Here is a 23436-nt window from a genome sequence, read left to right on the forward strand (position 1 = left end):
CCTCTCAGTCTCGGCGTGAGCGCCGTCAGCCTCACACCCGGACAGGCGCAAGTTCTCATGGCTTCTCCAACACCAATGGGCGTCCTGTGGCTAACTGTGGGAAATGTAGTTCCGAGCGAGCGGGCTCGGACACGCTCTCAGACTACGATCCCCGACAGGCACCGCGCCTTTTGCGTCGCCCCACGCAGGGCCAGCACGGGGGGCGGGGTTGCGGTCGGGGCGGTGCGTCCCCAACGGCTCCCGCGGCGGTTCGAATTCAGTGCAGCCCTGGTTCGCTGGTTCCGCGCGTGTTGTGTCTGATGGTTCCACGCCCGGGGCCAGAGAGAGGGTCCGAGGCTTCCGAATGCAGGCGAGAACGCGGCGGCCTCTGTCGTCGGGTGGGTCTCTCTCCCAGCTATGACTTGGGTGGTGAGCGACTGCTCTGGAGGGTGGAAGCAGGCTTATGTGGGGGAGTTTTGTTCCTTTCCCTCCAGGCATCCTGGGACGCACTTCATCTGGTTCTCGCCTGTCCTGCCCACGCCTGCTCTGCAGGGTCGTATTTAAATGAAAAATCGAGAGAAAGATGTCCTGTTTGCCTCAACTTCTTCCAGATGAACGTAGGATCATTTCTGTCCTTGATATAAAGCTATGACCTTCCAACATGAGGAATCTTTTTCGACTACAGTCCATCCCATTACACACGGGGGTATAAAGAACACTTGTTCTTTGTGATGGGTGTGCGTTTGTACAGCTACAAACGTATTATTAGGGCCAAGAGATGACGTCAGGGCCTGTAGGTAGCACGATGTGCTTTTTCTCGTATGTACAGGCAATGAAGATAGAGTTTTTTTGATTACCGAAGGGAGGAGGAATCTTCATTTGACAATAAGTGGTCCCCTGGAAAAAAAAAATATGACTATCAAACGTATCCACTGATACGTCAAAAGGGTTAGAGAATTCTTACCCTTTTGACAGGTAAGAAAACGTTGGAGATAAAACCTGATTTAGTTGAACCATAATATCTAGTTGCATTTTAGAATTTACCTAAATTTAACCTTTTTTCCTTCATCCTGTAGGAAGCTAGAGATGTTGAAAGATAAAGCAGAATGGGGACTTGATCCATTGACTTTTGTCTGGGAGAGTTCTCACTTAAGCCGAAGCAAATTTGGGAAAAAAGGGAAAGAGGATAGAAACATTTTCTCTAAGATTACACAATGTCTCATTTAGTTTGCTGTCATAGTTTATTTCCGTAAGGTGAGAGTTTTCTTCTTAATTTCCTCACATCTGAGAAATTTTGAGTAGGGAATAAATTTGTCATACTATTTTAGTTGGGGATGGAAGGACAGTTTAAGAATAATTTATTCACTGGAAATACTGAGTTTCCCTCAGTGCCTTTCAGTCCTGAACATAATACACAGGACTCCTAGCCTTTTACAGCCTGAGGTGTGGCCAGAATTCTAGAAGGGTCATGAAAGAGATACTGCAATGACAAAGGTAAAGAGGATCTGAAAGAGGACTATAATTTTAAGATTATTTGGAAAGATCTACATGAGTAGTAGAAATTATAAAGCCTTCATTTAATATATAATAATTATATGTATTGATCATTAATAATGAAACGTGGCCCTTTATAACGATTTTTATGTGCAAAGGTATTTAGTAGAGAATTTCACAACCCTAGAGATACACTTTAGTTGAAAAACAAAAGCTTCTCTTTATGTATTTCTATGAGTTAACCTGCCATGTGTCATTTTGATCTCTGGTTATGATGTAAATGTGTGTGCTTTTAAAATTTTATAACTATTATGAATGGAAGAAGGGGATAATCTTTATCTGGTAATAAATTGCTTTTAGGAATATGAATGACTGTAATGATGCCAATTTTATCATACATCCAGAGCTTATAATGCGATTCTTTGTTTAAAACCTCATACTGAAATTGATCTAGAATAAGAAAAAAAAATTGCAGTGTGATATAATTAAAAGGTCTTTGGATCCTGATAACTTAGTTTCAAACCTTGGTTCCATCATTTACAGTTTGTGTGACCTTCAGTACATTAATTTGTCTTATTAGTTTCTCCATCTCTAACATGGAATAAAAATACTTCGTTCACACAATTATTAGAAAGATTATATGTACTTAGAAAAGAGGTCCAATGATAACTAGACCCTGGCTATAATGAAAAATCAATTCATTGAAATTCTATAGAACTTTCCATATGGTTTTACGCTATAGAGAGCTTGTTACTGGGTTTTTGCTTTGTTTTAGATTACCTTGAAAGATTTCACATTTGAAATAGAAAAATAATGAGTTAAATTCTAAGTAGAAAAGAATGAGTTAAATTCTCTTAGAGTATTTTGACTGATACTACAGATTCTTTCCTGCAAGGTACAATAAATTCATTCATTTTTTTAAGAAATGGAATCTAATTCATCAGACTGCTGTAATAAAGACAATGAAGAAGAAAGTTTGCTTGCAAATGTTGCTTCCTTAAGACATGAACTGAAGATAACAGAATGGAGTTTGCAGAGTTTAGGGGAAGAGTTATCTAGGTAAATAAGTAAAATCACATAGAATTTAGATATAACTTTTAATTTATGAAGGTAAAATGTATGTATTTTCATTGTAATATGTCTCTAGAATAGAAAATGTTCTATAATTTTGACTACCTCAATTTAGGAAAAAAATAGAGAATGATCTATATATTAAGAAAACATTTTTATATTAGGACTCTGAAATATATGTTTTAGGCTTAATTAATCTATTATGACTATTTTTTTTAATATTAAGTAATTCTAGTATAGAGGCTCTAGCAATACATAGATGGGTAGTTTAAAACTAACTAGAATTTATTTAAAAATTTAGTTGAAACATTGCCTTACATTCATAACTGTGACTCTGAGTTCCAGTAGCATTTCAAGGACTTTTCTTTGTTTTCTTATTTAATGTATAGAAATTTGGAGTGAATACTTAAATTATTTAAGACCTAAAATGCATTTTTTCTTTTTTCTCCAGTGTTAGTCCAAGTGAAAACTCCGATTATGCCTCTAATCCCTCAAGGTCTGAAAGGCTCATTGTGGAAGATCTTTCTCAGCCTAGCCAGCTTGGATCTTTGAATTACTCACCTTTTAAAAAAGTTTGTAAAATGCCCAGTAGCAGTACTGCTTTTCAAAAAAAGCCAAGAGATAAGGTTATCGTTTTTAGACTTCTCTTCTTAAAAGTAGTTTTAGAGTTTGCCCTATCTACTGTAAATAATTTTTCTTTGAGTTTTTCTTTAAATGACTTATTCATGTTTTACATAATCTTTTACTACAGTGCTCAAGACTCACTGAATTCTAACAAGAAAGTAGTTATTTTTGGTGTATTATTCTATTTTTAAACTTCTATATTTATTGCCTTTCTGCAATTAAATATCTTGTTTTCTCAAATAAATTGTGCGTTCCTTGGTCTTTGCACTATTCCATGTATATAATAGGTAATCAATTATGTATTTAAGTGGTTAAAGTATACTTACTGTTTAACCTGGATTGGAGTACAATGTGATAGCATGGCAGTATTCTCCTTTAATTATCCCTGAATTTTGCGGATCATGTTGGATATCTTTCCTAGTGTGGAACTGACTCTCTCTCTCCGCCTCTTTCTTATTCAGTCATATTATCTCCTTGTGTTTGCTTCTCTTCTTTACTCAACCCTTTTATATCTTTTTCCATTCTTCTTCCTGTTTTTTATTACCCCACTGCCAGTATGCATATATACATATGGTTGCATATGCAGATCATAATCTTTTTTTTATAAGAATTTGCTCTTCCTGCTTTAGAAAGCCAGCAGTTGAGAGCTTTTCTTTTTGTAAGGAAGCTGCTTAATGAAGCTGTTTGACTAAGCCTATATTTTAAGAAATGAATTCAAGATTATGTCATTCTGGGAAATTTGATCTCTATCCTAGTTCAAATTGCCGATTATTTTTTTAATCATATTTATGCCATAGTTGAGATCATTGTGTTTTATTCTAAGCAAAAATGAATGACAAGTTGGAGGGAAAAAATATTGGTAATGCCTATTAAAGACAAAAGGCTAATCTCTTTAATATGTAAAGAACTCCTAGAAAGAATAAAAGAGCAACAACTTAATAGAAAAATGGTCAAAAGACATGTATGGAAAAGAAAATTAAAATAATCTTCAAACAAAAAGATGCTCAAGCTCGTAATAAGAGAAATTCACAATGAAACTATACTTAGGTACCAGATCTTACCTAACAGATTTGTAGACATCCAGATGTTTGACACTGTATTTTGTTGGTGAAAATCGGGGGAAATAGGCACTCTCATACATTGCTGGTAGGAATGCAAAATGATAGAACCCCTATGAAGAGGCATTTGATAATGTTTGCTAAAATCACAAATGTATTACCTTTGGCTTGTATATCCCATTTCTAGAAAATTATCCTACAGATATACCTGTATTAGTGCAAAATGAGGCATTGTTTGTCTTAACAAAATATTAGAATGGGGATTGGTTGAATAAATATGCAGCTGGTGGAAACAAACAGAAAATAGAAGTTCTTACTGTATCAATTGTGGAAAAATTGCCAGGATATGTCATTTAAGTAAAAAATGCTAAGTTCAGAATGATACACAGTCATCCCTTGGTATGTGTGGGTGATTGGTTCCAGGATCCCCTGCAGACACCAAAATCTGAAGATGTCCATTTCCCTTATATAAAATCGTATAATATTTGCATGTAACCCATGGATATCCTCTCATATACTTTAAATCATCTCTGTATTTCTTATAATGCCTAATACAATGTAAATGCTATATGAATAGTATTTATACTGTATTATTTAGGTAATAATGACAAGAAAAGTCTGTACATGTTCAGTGCAGACAAACCAGTTTAGGCCTAACTATATAGTACACATTGACTACAGGGTAACTTTTCCCCAAATATTTTTGATCCATGGTTGGTTGAATCCATGGAAGCAGAACCCCTGGATACAGAGGGCCAACTGTATATTGTAGTCTAGTTTTTGCATAAGGAAATGTGGAGTGGGCAGTTTGTTTGTGTATGCATGTGGAAACACCAGAAGACTAGGTTTAATTAAGAGTATAATAACTCCTATATTAGCAGTTTCTTATTTTTTGCTGTATGAAGGGTGTTATACAAAAATTTATAAACAAGAAATATATAAAAATGGTTATATACCTACTTAAGATAGGAATGAGACTGTGTACTTTTCCTTTTATGTAGTTTTGACTTTTGGGTTGTATGATATATTACTTTTTCCAAAAAATAAAATTAGAGAAATCATGTTTTGAAAACCTCAAACCTCATGAAATTTATTATAAAATATATATTCAAAAGAGTATAATAGAAATATACAGTACAGTTTAAAGAGTATTTTATCCATTATCCATTTTATTGTTGCTGGACATTTGGGCTCCTACCATTAACTCTCTTAGGGGCAGTTTAACTATGAATATTTTTATATCTCCAGGTCCAAAAATATGAAAGTTTCTGTCAGATTTATACCCAGGAGTAATATTGTTGTGTCTTAGCCTATTCACCTTTACTGGATAATACCAAGAACTTTTTCAAAGTGTACCATTGTTTTCCAAGCTGTACTTATTTGTGTACATGTCCACCAGCAGTGGAGGAGAGTGCTGATTGTCTCACATCTCCTCACCAACACTTACTAAATATCTTAACTCATTTTTTGAGCTACTTTATTATTTTATTGATAATCGTTCATCATTTTCCATTAATTACATGTAATGCTTAATGAAGTAATCCAAAATTGCTCTTTTTCATTTTTCAGATACCTTTTTCATCTTCTAACCCTGTGGATCAGGAGATCAAAAGTCTTCGAGAGAAACTTAATAAACTTAGGCAACAGAATGCCTGTTTGGTCTCACAGAATCATTCTTTAATGACTAAAATAGAGTCTATCCACTTTGAATTAACACAGTCAAGAGCAAAAGTATGTTTCTTTTTCAGCATGCATCTTTTTATTTATTTGGTATCTGAAAATATTCATTACCATATTTCTCCTACCACACAAAGTGGAAAGACCTTTGGAAGTTCTTATGTACAAATCACTCAGTCACATGTGCTTGTGTTCAGGTTGGGTGTTATTTGTTGAGTTTTAGATGTTAAGCTTATTGTTATTTCAAGGGGAGAGATCCGGGGACATTCCTCACCCTACCATGTTTCTGACATCACTCCCTAAAGTATGTTTCTTAAAGTGGTGACTGTGTCAATAGAAAATCATTATAAGCAGTTAAAGACTTATAATTGGTAAAATATTCCTTGTATTATTTTAATGTATTATGTGTAATTTTTATTATGCTAATAGAGTATCACCATGTTACAATTTTACACGAATTTAACATCTGAAAATAATTCAGAAGAACTCATATAGTCTGCGCATTTAGATAAAGCTTCTTAAAATCTTAAGATTACCAATTTGTGTTGTTTTATTGTGCAAAAAAAAAATAGCTTATTTATCTTTCTTTTTAAAATAATACACTTTCATTGTTGAAAACTTTATAAATAGAAAAAAGAACAGGGAGAAAATTACTCTGTTTCCACCATCCAGGAACTACCTTATTTGTTTTAGGTCTCTATGCTTGAATCTGCTCAACAACAGGCAGCCAATGTGCCAATCTTAGAAGAACAGATTATAAATTTGGAAGCAGAAGTTTCAGCCCAAGATAAAGTTTTGAGGTAAATACACTTATAGCTTTACAATTTTTATTTCATAGTATTATATACTCAGTACTAAAATGGGAATTCAAGAAGTAAAATACAAAGAATTAGTCGATTTATAATTTATTCTCTTCTCCCTTGAAATGAGAAATATATGCATTCCTAATAGTACATTACTCCATTATACTGATTCTCAAAGTGTAGTTCCGGCACCAGCAATATTAGCATCATTTGGGAACTTGTTAGAAATGCAGATTTCAGGTCTTATCTTAGACTTACTGAATCACAAACTCTAGGATGTGGGACCCAGAAATCTGTGTTTTCATAAGTCTTGCAGATGATTCAAATGCGCCCTAAAGTTTCTGAACTATATGGTAATGCTTTTAGTATCTGACCATGAAATAGGATATAAGCTATATATTCATCACTTGATGGAAATATTATTTTATTTCTTGTTGAAACTCAGTTAATAAATGATAACTATACCTTTTCTCTATTAAATAATTGTTTTTCTTAATTCAGTGTTTTAAACTAAAAGAGTTACTAATACTGAACTATTCTTGCATAGTGGCATATCTTTAATATTCTCTTTAAAAATCCTTTGTTTTATAGAGAGGCAGAAGATAAATTAGAACAGAGCCAGAAAATGGTGATTGAAAAGGAACAGAGGTTGCAGAAGTCCCAAGAGGAATGTATAAAGTTGAAGGTGGACTTACTGGAACAGAGTAAACAAGGAAAGAGGTATGTTCTTTTTAAAGCAAGCAATTCTTTTTTAGGGGAAATAAAGAATATACTACTTATTTAAAATTCTAGCTAAGTTTTAAAGTAAAAAATTTTCAGAAATTTGACTGTGGAATAACTTTATGTTCTTTTTTGTCCATTATTTTATTTTCATTTCCCATTAAAATTTTCATGCGTGGATGTTGTTATTGGTATTCTTGGTTGGGATTAATTCTCAGAAGCCTGATAATGATTATTGATGTAATGATATTTACTTATGTCTGAAATTAAGTTGCATGAGCTACATAAACTTCATAAGTAGTGTGTTTGGGTCTTCCTTAAGGAATATATAAGTAATGTAAAAATATCTATTTTGTATAAACCATGTTTTAAAGTTTTAAGTAATATTAACCCAAGAACCATTAAGTTTGAATGTCAGTTAACTTTTAAAGTAATATTTAAATTTTAAAATTTTAAATTAATGTGATTTTACAATATAATATTGTAATTATAACAGCTTTTACATAAAGTGAAATCACAATCCACATTTTTCTCTTTTAAAATAAAAATATATTTTAAAAATTTATGCTATGACATAAATAAGGTTACAAAGAAAGTATACTTTACAGAGTTGTCATAAATAGATTAAATATTTGTTTGCATTTACATTTACACTTTTAAAAACTGCTCAGAAACCATCTATAAGTCATTTTTCATTAAAATGGATTTAGAAGAATGTTTTCCCAGCAGCCTTTGGTTAGTTGAGTTCCAATTACAATATGTATTTGGTAGGCAGTATTACTTAGGGGGAATATTTAGGTTTTGGAGTCAAACACCCAGATTTTACCTCTCAGTGGCTTTGTTACCTTGGGCAAATCATTTAACTTTCTTGAATCTCAGTTTGTTCATCTATTACATCTAGGCGATATTGTCTTGATATAAGAATTAACTGAAGTAAGAAATATAAGTTGACTCTTAAATAATAAACACTAACAAATGTATCATTCTAAGAATAAACTATATGGTTAAATATTCTGAAATTCAAGCTTATTCAGATAAACATTTTATAAATGGTTGTTTAAAATAGCGAAATGATAATACAGGAAGACTAGCTTTATAATATAGCTAAGAAAAAAATACAGAGGAAGAATGACTAGTTTTTCTGTAAAACTTAAATAACATGATTTTTAGAGTATTGACTTTGCTTTCACAAAGTGAATAAGTACAAAATGGACACAGTCTAGACAGCATGTGTAAAAGCAAAGAGATGTAAAAGAGCATCATTGCTGTAGAACACTAAGGAGTTTTATGTACTTATAAATGGATAGGTGTAGTAGGAAATGAGGCAAAAAAGACAAGTTTGTTCCAGACTGGAAATGGCTTTGTGTGTTAAGCCAAAGAATTTATGTTTTAACCTGGAGAGCAAAAATAGGCAATTGAGATTTTTAGTTAGAGGTGAAGACCCTTGACATGAAGACCCTTGGAATCTTTTTGAAGAACTAGAGTGAGTATTGGCATTCTGAAATTGAATGATTGAAACTTTTGAACAGACTTTTTTTTTTGGATGCAGAAGATTAATCATAATGGATTAAAAAGCCAGTGTAAAGGCAGTGGTTGTTTAGCTTTATGCTGTTTATGAGAGACATACCTGAAACATAAAGACACAGAAAAGTTGAAAACAGAGGGATAGAAATAAATATTTCAGGGAAATAGTCACTAAAACAAAGTAGATATAACTCAATATCATGCAGAATAGATTGAAGTACAAAAAGCATTATTAGAGTTAAAAATTACTGCTATAACTCATCTCCAATATATGTTTAAGTAACAAGTAAGAAGCTATAAAGATTCTAAATTTATATGTATCTAACAATTTAGTACCCAAATACATAAAACAACAAAATTTCGATTTGAAATGAACAAATCTGTAATCATACAGGGAACATTTTTATACATTTACTAGGAATTGATAACAACAAAAAAGAAGTTGAAGAGTTGAATGACAGTTAATTTTGATATGGAATCCCGTACCCCACAATTTGAGAATTCACATTCTTTCAAGCACTTCTAGAACATTTATATTCCGTTAACTCACTATGCTGGAAAACATGAGTTTCAACAAACACCAAAAGATTGTCATATATATCACTTTCTCAGACCACAGTATGATTAAGTTAGAATATAACCTCCCAAATCATGTATGTTTGGAAATTTAAATCTAGCCTTCTTGCTACTCATGGACCATTGAAGAATTTATGATGAGAATTAGAAAACTTTTAGAACTGAGTGACATGAAAAATATTATATATCACATCTTATGAACTGCAGCCAGAGATATTCTTAGAGGAAAAATTTTAAGCCCCCTATGCATATATTAAAATTAACATATGACTGAAAAGGAATACATTAAAACATTTAATTTATGTAATCAGGAAAAGCACATGAGAAGAAATAGCATCAAAAGAAAATAGAAGTAATAAAATAATAAAGATAAAGGTGAAATGAATGAGTAGAAAACAAAGAAACAGTAGAGAGGATAAACAAAACCTAAATCTTGTTTCTTCACAATGACCAATGTGATGGGCATCAGATAAGATTAATAAAGGAGAAAAAGCACCAAAAACAATATTGAATTGAAAAGGGATTCCTAAATTACAGATTTAGCTATGATTTAAGAAGTTAGACTAAGGACCATGAACCATGGTCAACAGGATGATAAATTTGAAAACTCAGACTAAAAAAACAAATCCCTAATGAAATATAATTTCATAATACTAGCTTAAGAATAAATTGAAAACTTGAATAGATATATAGCCATTAGAGATATTGAATCAATAATCAAAAATTTGTGAACAAAAACGCAAACCAAGGAAAACATGATGGTGACGAAAGGCCAGGTCCATTGCAGTACCCAGTGACTAAACTGAAAAAGACTTATAGTATCAAACTTTGGCAACTTGTATTAACTAGAATCCTCATACATTTCTAGTGGGAGTGTAAATTGTTAGAACCATTTTGGAAAACTGTTTGCTGGTATCTGCTACAGCAAAACATAAGTTACCCTATGATCCAGCATCTATTCCAACAGAAATGATTGCCTATACCTATCAAAAGACATGTGCAGGGACCCCTCCCAAGGGGCCAGCGCATCCAGAGGCTGACTCCAGACCACAACAGAGCACATCCTGACTAGCTCTGTTAACAGTACACACAAGGGGTGGTTGCAACAAGTACACTAGCCAAATCCCACTCAGTGGGGTCAGCCCCAATACGGTAACTCTTACCCTATGGGTGCAGCCAGTTCCCACAGTTAGTCATCCTGAATGTTAATCCCATCCACTGATGTACTAATAACAATAAAGGCTTGGAGACAACAGAAGGTCACACACAACCCTCACAGAGATCACGTCCAGAGCCCCTGGCATAGGATATCAGGAGCGTACACCTGTGGGCCACACAAGACACCGGCCACATTAGGTCATCTGGCCAAGGTCGAGAGACAGATATTCCTGAATGAACACAGAGAGGCTAATAAAATGATAAAACAAAGAAACATGCCACCAATGAAACAACAGGAGAAAACTTCAGAATATAAGCTAAATAAAATGGAGGCAAGCAAGCTACCAGAGGCAGAGTTCAAAATACTGGTTTTAAGGATGCTCAACGAACTTAGGGGGAGAATGGATGAGCACAATGAGAATCTCAACAGGGAGATAGTAAGCATAAAAAAGGACAAAGAAACCATGAAAAAAGAATGAGACAAATGAAGAATGTAACAACAAATGAGGAATACACTAGAAGGATTCAACAGTAGATTGGATGAAACAGAAGATGGAGTTAGTGAACTGGAAGACATGGTAGCAGATACACCCAATCAGAACAACAAAAAGAAAAAAAGAATTTTAAAAAATGAGAATAGTTTAAGAAACCTCTGGGACAACATAAAGTGTAACAATATCTAGGACATAAGAGTACCTGAAGGAGAAGCGAGAGAGCAAGGGATTGAGAATCTATTTGAGGAAATAATGACAGAAAATTTCCCTAACCTGGTGAAGGAATTAGACATACAAGTTCAGGAAGCACAGACTCCCAGACAAGAGGAATTCAAACAGACCCACACCAGGGTATATGATTAAAATGCCAAAGATCAAAGACAAAGAGAATCTTAAAAGCAGCAAGAGAAAGATAGCTAGTTACTTACAAGGGTACCCCCATAAAAATGTCTGCTGATTTTTCAATGAAAACTTTGCAGGCCAGAAGAGGCTGGCAAGAAATATTCAACATTAACGAAAAACAGGAGTCTACAACCACAAATACTCTACCCAGCAAGGCTTTCGATTAAAATGGAAGGTGAGATAAAGAGCTTCCCAGACAGGAAAAAGCTTAAGGAATTCATCACCAACAAGCCAGCATTGCAAGAAATGTTAAAGGGACTTCTGTAAAAAGAGAAGGGTGAAAAAGTAGAAGTAGCAAATACGAATAATAAAATGGCAGTAACTATGTACCTGTGAGGAATCGCTTTAAATGTAAATGGATTAAATGCTCCAGCCAAATGGAAAGAAAACAAGACCCATGCATATGCTATCTGTTAGAGATCCACTTCAGATCAGATGACACTCATAGACTGAAAGTAAAGAGATGGAAAAAGATATTTCACACAAATTGAAATGAAAAAAAACAAAACAAAACAAAAGCCGGGGTAATGTTTCTGGATACCAAATTAGTGTTCAAAAATCCATAGCATTCCTATACTCTAATAATGAAGTGTCAGAAAAAGAAGTGGAAAAAATAATTCCTTTTGCAATTGCAACATAAAGGATAAAATACCTAAGAAAAATCTAACAAAACATGCGAAGGACCTATACACTGAAAACTATAAGGCCCTATTAAAAGAAATCAAAAAAGAATCAAAGAAATGGAAATATATTCTATGTTCTTGGATTGGAAGAATCAACATAGTTAAAATGACCTTATTACCTAAAGCGTTATACGATTACACGCAATCCCTATCAAAATTTCATTGGAATTTTTTAAAGAAATGGAACAAAAAATTATCAGATTTGAATGGAAACACAAAAGATCCCAAATTGTTAATGCCATCCTGAGAAAAAAGAATGAGGCTGGAGACATCACTCTGCCCATCTTCAGATTATACTACAAAGCGACACTAATCAAAACAGCATGGTATTAGCATCAAAACAGACACATGGACCAGTGGAACAGAATGGAGAGTCCAGAAGTAAACCCAAAAAAGCCAAAAACATGCAGTGGAGAAAGGAAAGCCTCTTCAATAAATGGTGCTGGGAAAAATGGAAAGCCTCCTGCAAAAGAATGAAACTAAACTGTTGTCTATCACTACACGCCAAAATTAACTCAAAATCGATTAAGGACCTGAATATAAGACCTGAAACAATAAAGTGCATAGAAGAAAACATAGGGACTAAACTCAAGGACCTTGGACTTAAAGATTTTATGAATTTGGCCTCAAAGACAAGGGAAGTAAAAGCAAAAATAAATGGGACTACATCAAACTAAAAAGCTTCTGCTCAGCAAAAGAAACCATCAACAAGGTAAAGACACAGCTATCTGAATGGGAAAATATATTTGCAAGCAATGCCTCCGATAAGGGCCTAATACCCAAAATATACAAAGAACTCATGCGACTCGATAACAACAAAAAAACAAATGATCCAGTCAAAAAATGGTGAGAGGACCTGAACAGAGACATCAAATGGCCAACAAATATATGAAAAGATGCTCAACATCACTAGCTATTAGGGAAATGCAAATCAAAACCACAATGAGATACCATCTCACACCTGTTAGAATAGCTGTAATCAATAGGACAAGTAATTACAAATGTTGAAGAGGATGCGGAGAAAAAGGAACCCTCAGACAGTGCTGGTAGGACTGCAAATTGGTAGAGTCACTATGGAGGTTCCTCAAAAAACTAAGAATTGATCTACAACATGATCCAGCAGTCCCTCTACTGAGCGTTTACCCCAACGACTTGAAAACTCGTATCCGAAAAGATTTGTGCATGGATGTTCATAGCAGCATTATTCACAGTGGCCAGGACATGGATGACTGGCTAAAGAAGCTGTGGTTCATATGTACAATGGAATATTACTCAGCCATAAGAAGAGACGAAATATTGCCATTTGCAACAGCATAGATAGACCTCGAGATAATCATGCTAAGTGAAATAGGCCAGACAGAAAAAGTTGAAAATCACATGATATCATTTACATGTGGGATATAAACCTAAAAGCAACAGACGAACAGGACAAGCAAACAGAGACTCATGGACATGGACAATAGACTGATTACCAGAGGATAGGGGGAGGGGGAATGGGGGATGTATATGGAGTAAAGAGGGTCAAATATGTGGTGACAAAAAGAAATTAACTAAGGGAGGTAAACACATAATGTAAATATATATATACGACTTACCGTTAAAATGTACAGCCGAAACTTACTGGATTTTGTTAACCAGTGTCACCATAAAAAAAATTAATTAAAAAAAAAAGATTTAGCTTGTGTGAATAATTTCAGTGGGCTGACTGTAAGGCTATCCTGAGTTGTCTGGTACCTGGTCCTGAGGTGATTAGGGTGATTGGGGCGATTGGCCCTGATTGTAAGAGCAAGATTGAGTTTTGAGGAGTGGCCTCTGGGTTGCTTAGTTTGCCTATGAAAGAATATTCACTCGCAAAAATATTCACTCCCAAGTGAATATTTTATTGTCTCTAAGAATTGCCCAGCTCTAAGAGGGCCAGTCCTCCTAAGGTCAGTAAGCCTCCAGATGTCAAAACATCACAATAAAATGAAATGTTTTATACAATGTAGGAAATTTTAAAGCTTTATTGAAAGTCTTGAAAGAAGATTTAACTAATGAGGTATTTTTTTTTGAAGGGAACCTAATATTAAGGTTTGTTTTTTTTCCCCGAAATAACTTATACATTTAATATAATTCCAGTCAATATCCCAAAAGAATTTTTGGTAGAACTTATTGAACTGACCCTAAAAATCATACTAAAGAACCAAGGTTTAAGAATAGACAGACAAGACGGTTTTGAAGCAGTAGACTAGAGAACATGCCTATAGATATTAACATTTATAAAGTTGTACTAATTAAATCAACGTGATACTGGTATAGGAATAGACAAAAAGATCAGTGGTACAGAGATTCTTAAGCAAACACACATACAGTTGAAACTTGATATGTAACAGAGGCGGCATTACAAATTGGGGAAGGATGGAAGATTCGGTAAGTTAAGATGCTGGGCAAACTGACATGTGTGATATAGTGAAAAGGATACAGCATTATTTATGTAGTATGCTTCCCAAGAATGAATGGCCTGCATCTAATATGAAGAAACATCAGCCCATGTTGGTCTGTAAAATAGCTGTTGTTTTTCTTAAAAAAATGTCAGTGTCGTGAAAGACTGAGAAAAGCCGAGGTGTTCTAGATTAAGGAGACTAAATAGACATGATAGCTAAAGCAGTATATGATCTTGGATCAGAAGAAAAAATTATAAAAAACATTATTAGAATAATTGATGAAACATATAAATTATGTATTAGATAATAGTATTGTATCAATTTTAGATTTCTTGAATTTGATAGTCATGGTTATATGAGGCAATGTCCATGTTCCTAGGAGATACGTGCTAATGTATTCAGGAGTGAAGTTTACTAATTACTCTAGAATGTAGTTCTTTGCAAAAAACCTGTCAGGTAACACATAAAGCAGTTGTGTCAAAATGTTAAAAACTGGTGAATCCACATTCAAGGTGTACAGATTTGAAATTTTAAAAACAAAAAGTTTAAAAAATGATGCTGGGAGAATTGATTATTGACTTTAAAAATTAAATTAGATCCCTGTCTCATACTATACACATGTATTAAAAAAATTCCAGGTGAATTAAAGACCCAGTTGTGAAAAGTAAAACTTTTAGAGAAAAGACAGGGGAATAGTTTCCATGATGTCTCATGGTAGGGAAGAATGTATTTAAATGTGATTCAAACAGCATAAATATCATAGGAATATAATATTCTTAAGCAAACTTCTAAGTCCATTAAAATTAAAAGTTTCTGTTCTATAAAACATCATTTAAAAAGTGAAAAAGTATATTAACCAATGTTACCATGAAAAATTTAGTTAAAAAAATAATATTTATTTTTAAAAAGTTAAAAAGACAAGCCAGATACTTGGAGAAATATTTGCAAATAATATAATTCACAAAGATTTGTGTCCAGAATTTAGAAAGAGCTTTCACAAATCAATAAGTAAAAGGGGAGAGTGCATGGAATTGGGCAATAAAAGACAAAGAATTCTAACAGGTGAAGGACAGGAAACCTAACTGGCCAATGAAACAGGAAATTACTCAACCTCACCATCATCAAAAATGCAGATCAGAACTATAGTGAAGGTGCAAAACTACAATCACCTCACACTACCTAATTGACAAACATTTTAAATTTGATAATTATATTAACTTACTGAATGTAACTTACTAAATGTAACTTACTAAATGTAAACATTTTTCTACATGCTTTAAAAATATAATTTATTTACTCCTCAAATAATCATATGAGATCGATAATGTTCTTATTTTACAGATGAGGAAACTGAATTAGAGAGCAGTTGAGGTCACACAGAAAGTGGTAGAGATGGAATTTGAATCCAGACGCTATGGCTCTAGGGCCCACTTGATTGAATACAATGCCAGAGGAAAGAGGTTTTGGAAACAGATTACACTCACTGTAACCAGTGAGATTTGAGGCAAGTTACTTAATCTCTCATTGCCTCATTTTTGGCACTTATCTTCACTATAGATTGTTTGGAGGCTTAAATAGGTTATTATTTTTTTATTGTACTATTCTAGTTCTCTAAGCGTCAGTGAAGGTGTGGTACAACAGAAACTCATACACATTTCCAGTTGGAAATGTAAATTGGTACAACTGCTGTACTTTTTAAAAAAGGATTTAATAAAGTTGAAGATGACCTACCTAGTACCTTCAATTTTGAAATACCTTTTGAAAAATATCTAGCCATTGAGTTCCTGGCTATTTATCTTTAAGAAACTCTCACGTATATTGACAAGGAACCATGTACCAGGATGTTCACTTGCAATATTGTTTGTATTAGCTGGAGAAAACTTCAATGTCTATCAACTGGAATATGGATAAATAAATAAATTATAGCATTTTCATACAATGGGATAGTATATAATAGATTTTTTTAAATGAACTGTAGTCACATAGGTGAACGTAGATCTTGAACGTAGAACAAAAGCAATCTGCAGAAGGATATAGGCAGTGTATGCCATTCATATAAAGTATAAAAACATGTAAGATTACACACATTTAGTAATCACTAAGAAAAAATATCACCATGAAAACTGATATACCATCAATTATAAAATATATATCAATTTTAGAGATCTTAAAAATGTAAAAACAATCTGCCTCTTAGAGTCAATGAACTGTGATGTATTATTTGTGGATTTAGATTAATATGTGAATTTACAAAATGTTTGGTATTTTAAAAAAAGTAATACTAGGGTTACCCTTGTAAGAGAAGTCAGAAGAATGGGATTTAGAAGAGACAGGGACTCTTCAACTCTGGAATGTCTGTACTGTTTTGTTTGCTTAAAATAAAAAAGGTTGCATGAAGCAAAAATAGCAAAGAGTTAAGATTCATTAAAGTTGGGTTGGAAGGACATGGGTATATGTAGCCATACTTTCTGTGTGGCTGAAATATGTCATGACTTTTTTTTAATTGGTGAAAGAGAAGATTAGTGTAAAGTTGATAAATTTGGCTTAAAAGGAAGGATGACAGGAAAGCATAGTATCTATGAGATTTTTTGTTTAAGAAATACAAATATTCTTTGCTCTCTGATTTCTAGCTATGCAAATTAAGGAATAGAATACATTCTCTTAGATTTTCAGATAAATTCCTAATTGTTTAAACTCTTTCTATTTTTTATCTGAAACTTTGGAACCAAATAGATACCTCTGATATCCACAGTTGCTATTCAAACTTAAGAACCACACATATTCAGGATATAAGGGATACTTTTACATGAGTTTGTAATCCAATAGAGACTGAAGATACAGAAGAATTAAGTTCCTGAAAGTAAAGAGCTAAGATCCAGTATATAGATAAAGCAATTCATCTTGGATGAAAAGAGTCACTAACTTCCCTTACACTGGAAAGAATATCATGAGGATAAGTTTAAATATAGAAACGTTTTTAGGTGTGGATATTAAATTGACTTAGTTCCAGCCAGTAGTCTCCATTCAGTGTGAGAAGTATGAAGAAAGGTCAGGATAAGCCAAGAGGTGAGGCCGCATGGTTGGTCTTAAGACAGTGCTTGGTAGTGGTTGGATTTTGTTGTTTAGATTTTTATGTCTTATAGAAATTACTGCCTTTTGATATACCTTTTTGAAAATTTACTTGACCTTTGCAAAGGTCATAGGCTTTACTGAGTATTTTTAATATCCTAGACAGTGGACTGATTCTGTAATATCTAATCTGAAAATTTATCATACAGCCTCAGGCTACTTCCCTAATCTGTCTTTTCCAGACTGAGGAAAGAATATTGCCAGCACATAAGAATGTATACATGTTTCAGAATTCATGTTTATAAGCATTTTGTTATATTTTATTTTTCATATTATTTTTAAAGTGAGGAAGTTATAGTCTAATCTTCATCCTTTATTTTGCAGTTTAATCTTAGTATTCTTTTAGTACAGAAAAATCTGCTCCTCTCTAATTATTCATTAAAATATAGGTTACTTCGGAACTTAACTATTCAAATGCAGAACATTCTTTACTTTTATTAATTATGCCCTTTAAATTTTAGAGCTGAAAGACAAAGGAATGAAGCACTATATAATGCTGAAGAGCTGAGTAAAGCTTTCCAACATTATAAAGAAAAAGTCGCCGAAAAACTGGAAAAGGTAAGAGGCACTTGTACAAATTCAGTATTTGGTATTACTGTCCATATTCTAAAAATAAAGGTAGAAGTAGAATATGTTTATTTTTTATTAAAGCAGGGAGTAATTTTCATGAATCTCATTCGTAATAAAATCATTGAAAAAAATTTATAAATATTAAAGATTATGTTCACAATCTTTTGATTGAGCAGAAACTTTTTTATCTAAAGAGAGAAAAGAGTGGAGACAAGAAACTAAATATAGAGAAAGATGGGGTAAGTGAGTAGAGGTTGGGCTATAGAAGTAGAAGTAAGAAATTTGTTCCCATTACTCCAGTGAAAATTAAGCCAGAAGTGTAGCCTTTAGTTGATCCCTCTAGACCTACCACCCTGAGAGGGGCTCGCTTCTGCCTCTCAAAGGGAAGGTTTCTTGGACTGATGTTACATAGTAATATAGTGCCTTTATTACATTCATTTAATATGGTCATGTAATAGCACATGATAATAAAACCTGTCTAGAGGAAGGTCACATGTTGAACTCAGAATAGAGGTCTGGTCAAGAGTTGCCAATATGAGAGACTTCCATCTTGATATAATAGTTGAAGCAGAAGAAGTTAATGATTCTGATTAAAGAAAGGTAGAAATGTAGAAGAAAATTATTATTATTAAAAATGAAGAAATCAAGATCCCATTAGTTACCAAAGCCCTAAGTGTGAATTAATTAAATCACTGTTTGAAAGCCTTGGACAAGGTCCCTGTGAGAATAAAATATCACAGAAGGGATTTTTAATAAGGTAATCTGTAGGAGGAGGTAGTATAGCTTATAGGGAGAATGTCCTCAGGGAGAGAGAGGACTTTATAGAGGAAAAAGGAAAATATAAGAGATGATTTTGTCACACTTCTCATTAGGATTATTAGATGTGACAAAGGAAGTGAAGCAGATCTGCCCTGTCTTCCACTCCCATTGTCCCATTCTGGATGCTTGACTTTTTTTTTTTTTTTTTTTTTTTAATCTGTTATAAATTTTGGACTGTGATTTTAGTGAAAGTACTTCTCTGGAACATTTGCACTAAAGTTAGCCTTTAGTAACTTGATGCAGCATCCTACATGATTTGCTTGTCTTGTCCATTTGAAGCCAGAACACTTTTGCTGTTACTCCTACATCATAAGCTCTTAACCATTTCTGAACAGGTAGCAGAATCCCCCTCCCTATCCAGAAAGTTCACTTTGTTCGCTTCACTCCAAGGCTGGGGACTTAAATGGGTGCAATAGTTACTTCACTATCCTGCTGATTTCTGAAATCACTACTTTTTAGTTCGAAAAGCCTAAAACTTATGACCACATTAGTGTGTCCACTTAAAACAAATTATTGTTTTAGGTTCAAGCCGAAGAAGAAATATTAGAGAAAAATCTAATTAACTGTGAAAAAGAAAATAAAAGGCTACAGGAAAGATGTGGTCTATATAAAAGTGAACTTGAAATTCTGAAAGAGAAATTAAGGTACAGTATACTGTTGTAGAAAAAGTATTGTGTAGCAATGGAGAAAAACAAACATTTTGAAATAGAGTATTTTGTATATTGTAATTATGGCTTTAAATTAGGTAGAAAGATAGGCTTCATGACAAATTGTTTTCTAGATGTAAAGTTAGGATTTTAAATGAATAAAATGTATATTGATGTTAATATACTTGTAAATATATTAGTAATATGATCAACATCTTTACTTAGCAAATATTTAGAGAAATTAACACACATTAGCTAGTTAGTAAAATATGTATGCTTCAGGTTATAAAGAATCACCTAATCCAAACTTATTTCAGAGATGTTAAAAATGTGAAAAAGGGAACTGATAAAATACAGTAATAGTCAAAAGATTAGATTGTTCTCATGCTTGACATGTTTTTATATATATTAAAAATATTACTGCCTAGTAATCTGTTAATCATTTGTAAGACTATCTTTTAGATTTGTGGCAGTTCATGATTTTTCCTTATATGAGCTAAAACTTTATTGCTGCAAAATGTTGTATCATGATTTTGGAGTTACATCTCCTGTTTTACACTTTTAAGAAGGGAGCACAAATACTTCCAAGGTAGTGGGATTACCCTCCCCTACTTCTTACTGTGAGACACTGGGTAAGTTTCATAACCTTTCTGTGCCTCAGTTTCCTCATAAACAGGGAGTAATAATAATGTGAACCACATACAGTTGTGGGTGCCTGGCATGCAGAAAATAGGCACTCAGCAAATGTGAGCAGGTATTATTATTTCAGAATTGAGCTTTAAAATAGTTTAAAAGTGAGGTTAATTAAATATGATTATTGAAAATGAATATATATTTTATTTTATTTTCATACCTTTTTCATCATAGGCAGTTAAAAGATGAAAATAACAATGGAAAAGAAAAATTAAGGATAATGGCAGTGAAAAATTCAGAAGTCATGGCACAATTAGCCGAATCTAGACAAAGTATTTTGAAACTAGAGAGTGAGTTAGAGGACAAAGATGAAATACTTCGAGAAAATTTTTCTGTCATGAATGAAAACCGAGAATTAAAGGTTCGTATTGCAACCCAGAATGAGCGATTGGATTTGTGTCATCGAGAAATAGAAAGTTCAAGGGTGGAACTGAGAAGTTTTGAAAAAATTATGTCACAGTTGCCAGTAAGTATATGTGAAAAGGAAAATTTTACTGAAGTGCTTTATAAGAGATCATCATTTTATGGTTGCTTTATTAGCTTCTGTTTTTTGTTCCATGCTTATGCTTTCAGTCATCAGTTTCTTTTCTCTCTAATCCCTGTTTCTTTTGTACTTAATTTTCTGCTGTTTCACCCTTTCTCAGTCTCTCAGATGCCATATATAAAAATGGTACAGAATTTTTTTAAAACAGCTTTATTGAAATAACAACAAAATTCATGCATTTTAAGTGAACCGTTCAGCGATTAAAAGTTTTAGAACAATGACCACAATCCAGTTTTCAAACATTTCTGTCATCCCTTATGCCCATTTATAAATAGTCCCTATACTCACCTTCACCCATAGGGAACTACTAATCTACTTTCTGCATTTAGAGATTTGTCTTTTCTGGACATATAAATGGAATTATACATTTTTGCATCTGATTTTTTGCATTCTTAATGTTTTTGAGAATCATTCATTATGCTGTATATCAGTATTTCATTTCTCTTTATTGTTGAATGTTATTCCATTGTATTTATTTTATTTATTCATTCACCAATAGATGAACATTTAGGTTGTTTATACTTTTGGATTATTACGTATAATGTTGCTGCGAACATTTGCATACAAGTCTTTGTGTGTGGACATGTTTTCATTTCTCTTGAGTAGATACCCAGGAGCGAAATTGCTGGATCATTTGGTAAATTTATGCCAAACTATTTTCTAATGTGGCTGCACCATTTTACATTCTCACCAGCAATGTATGAGCGTTCCTGTTTCTCCACATCCTTGCCAACATTTTCTATTGTCTGTCTGCTTGATTATAATCATCTTAGTAGGTGTAAAGTGTATCACATTGTGGTTTTAATTTGTACTTCCCTAATGGTTAATGATGTTGAATGATTTTTCATGTACTTACTAAATGGTACAGAACATTAAATGTTTTTATGATAGCAGCCAACCATCTGTTCTCTTTGAGTTACATATATATGATCATATTTATAAGTGAGATTAGGAAGAAGATAAGTATACCTGTGTCAGAAATATGTTTTTGATAGATATAAAATAAAGATGAGATCAGAAGAAAGCTATAGATAAGAATGTCTTGGTTGGTTTCACATATGTATGGATGGTAGACTCAGCAATTTTAAAATGTCATGGACTCATGAAACTGAAAGGGACCTTAGGAATCATCTGATTCAATACCATCATTTTATTGGTGAAGAAAAGTAGACCCAAGGTAGTAAATAACTTGTCTAACCAGCTAAGAGCAGAATTAAAACTAGGATGTATTTTTCTTGGTTTCTAGTCCTCTGCTATAAATATTTTCCTAGGATGCTGATTATTCCCTTAGATTTTTAATGTACTGTTTGCTTTTGAAATTTGATAGTACCAGATGCAGATAGCCTTCATTTTAAATTGATATTTTCATTTGACTAAGTATCAAAAATTACTCAACATGTGATTCTGAATGTGGTGTGGCAATATATGCATGATCCTGTGTTTCATGCAGTGCTAAGAATAATGTGGTTTAGAAATGTGAACTTTTTTTTATTTTTGGAAAGTATAATTTGGTTATAGTTTCACAGTAGTGGTCATTAAGTCTTATTCCTTTTTACAACTGATATTAAAAATTCTGTGTTATTTAAACATACAGAAAAGCACAGTGTTTCCTAAGTCTTGGTAACATATTGTACTATCCACTTTGGATTTTTTTAGAATAAAATTTTACAGGTAAATAAAGCCTCTTTATATACCCTGTCCTCTCCTTCTCTCCTCAGAGGTAGTGACTACTCTGAAATTCATATGTATCCTTTTTGTCCATATTTTAAATAGCACCACATACAAGTGCTTCTAGAAAAAATATAAATACATAGTTTAGTGAAAATACATACGTGCCTCTGTTGGTTTTCACTCAATATCATATCTGATATCTCCATAATGATTCACATAATGCGGGTTTATTTAAGTATTATAGTTTTCCCATTATCTTACTATTTCGTAATGTATTTGTACATTCTCTTTCTATTCACACAATTTTTCAGATTTGGAGTTCTGAATAAACAATTGCATCATAGATATTATAGGTTTATATATGTTTGTTTTTAAACTTACAGATAAAAAGAGAAATGTTTGGTTTTAAATCATCGCTTTCTAAGCACCAGATGAGTAGTTTGTCAAACAAGGAAGACAGTTACATTGGCTGCTGTGAGGGAAATAAAATGATAATTTCGGAATTGAGGTATGTTTTCAGGTTCTGAAATTATAGCAAATATAGTGTTTTTTTAAATTGATAATTAAGATCTTTAATTGAAATGTTGGAAAATATACAAAAAAGTTCAGATATTATAACAAATATTGAGGTTTCCACAACTAAGAATTGATTCTTCTTAACATTTGTCTATTTGTTT

General features: G+C 33.0%; 1 protein-coding gene across 10 annotated transcripts in view; it reads left to right on the forward strand.

The window, feature by feature from the left end:
- CCDC18 (coiled-coil domain containing 18) overlaps positions 1 to 23436 on the forward strand; it is a 97575-nt gene that overhangs the window by 4958 nt on the left and 69181 nt on the right. For 2 of the 10 annotated variants that reach the window (XM_036236493.1, XM_016134238.2), the window contains exons 1-11: positions 244 to 377; positions 474 to 596; positions 2397 to 2532; positions 2996 to 3170; positions 5796 to 5957; positions 6597 to 6703; positions 7298 to 7426; positions 18277 to 18373; positions 19727 to 19848; positions 20719 to 21010; positions 23143 to 23267. In XM_036236493.1, the coding sequence (XP_036092386.1) occupies positions 563 to 596; positions 2397 to 2532; positions 2996 to 3170; positions 5796 to 5957; positions 6597 to 6703; positions 7298 to 7426; positions 18277 to 18373; positions 19727 to 19848; positions 20719 to 21010; positions 23143 to 23267 (1379 nt within the window). In that variant the 5' untranslated portion in view covers positions 244 to 377; positions 474 to 562. Of the gene's footprint in view, positions 1 to 243; positions 378 to 473; positions 1234 to 2396; positions 2533 to 2995; positions 3171 to 5795; positions 5958 to 6596; positions 6704 to 7297; positions 7427 to 18276; positions 18374 to 19726; positions 19849 to 20718; positions 21011 to 23142; positions 23268 to 23436 lie in introns of those variants that run through there. The other 8 variants (XM_036236498.1, XM_036236496.1, XM_036236484.1 and 5 more) reach the window with 8 other exon arrangements.

The sequence above is a fragment of the Rousettus aegyptiacus genome, unplaced genomic scaffold (assembly GCF_014176215.1).
Source record: "Rousettus aegyptiacus isolate mRouAeg1 unplaced genomic scaffold, mRouAeg1.p scaffold_m13_p_1, whole genome shotgun sequence".
Classification (NCBI taxonomy): domain Eukaryota; kingdom Metazoa; phylum Chordata; class Mammalia; order Chiroptera; family Pteropodidae; genus Rousettus; species Rousettus aegyptiacus.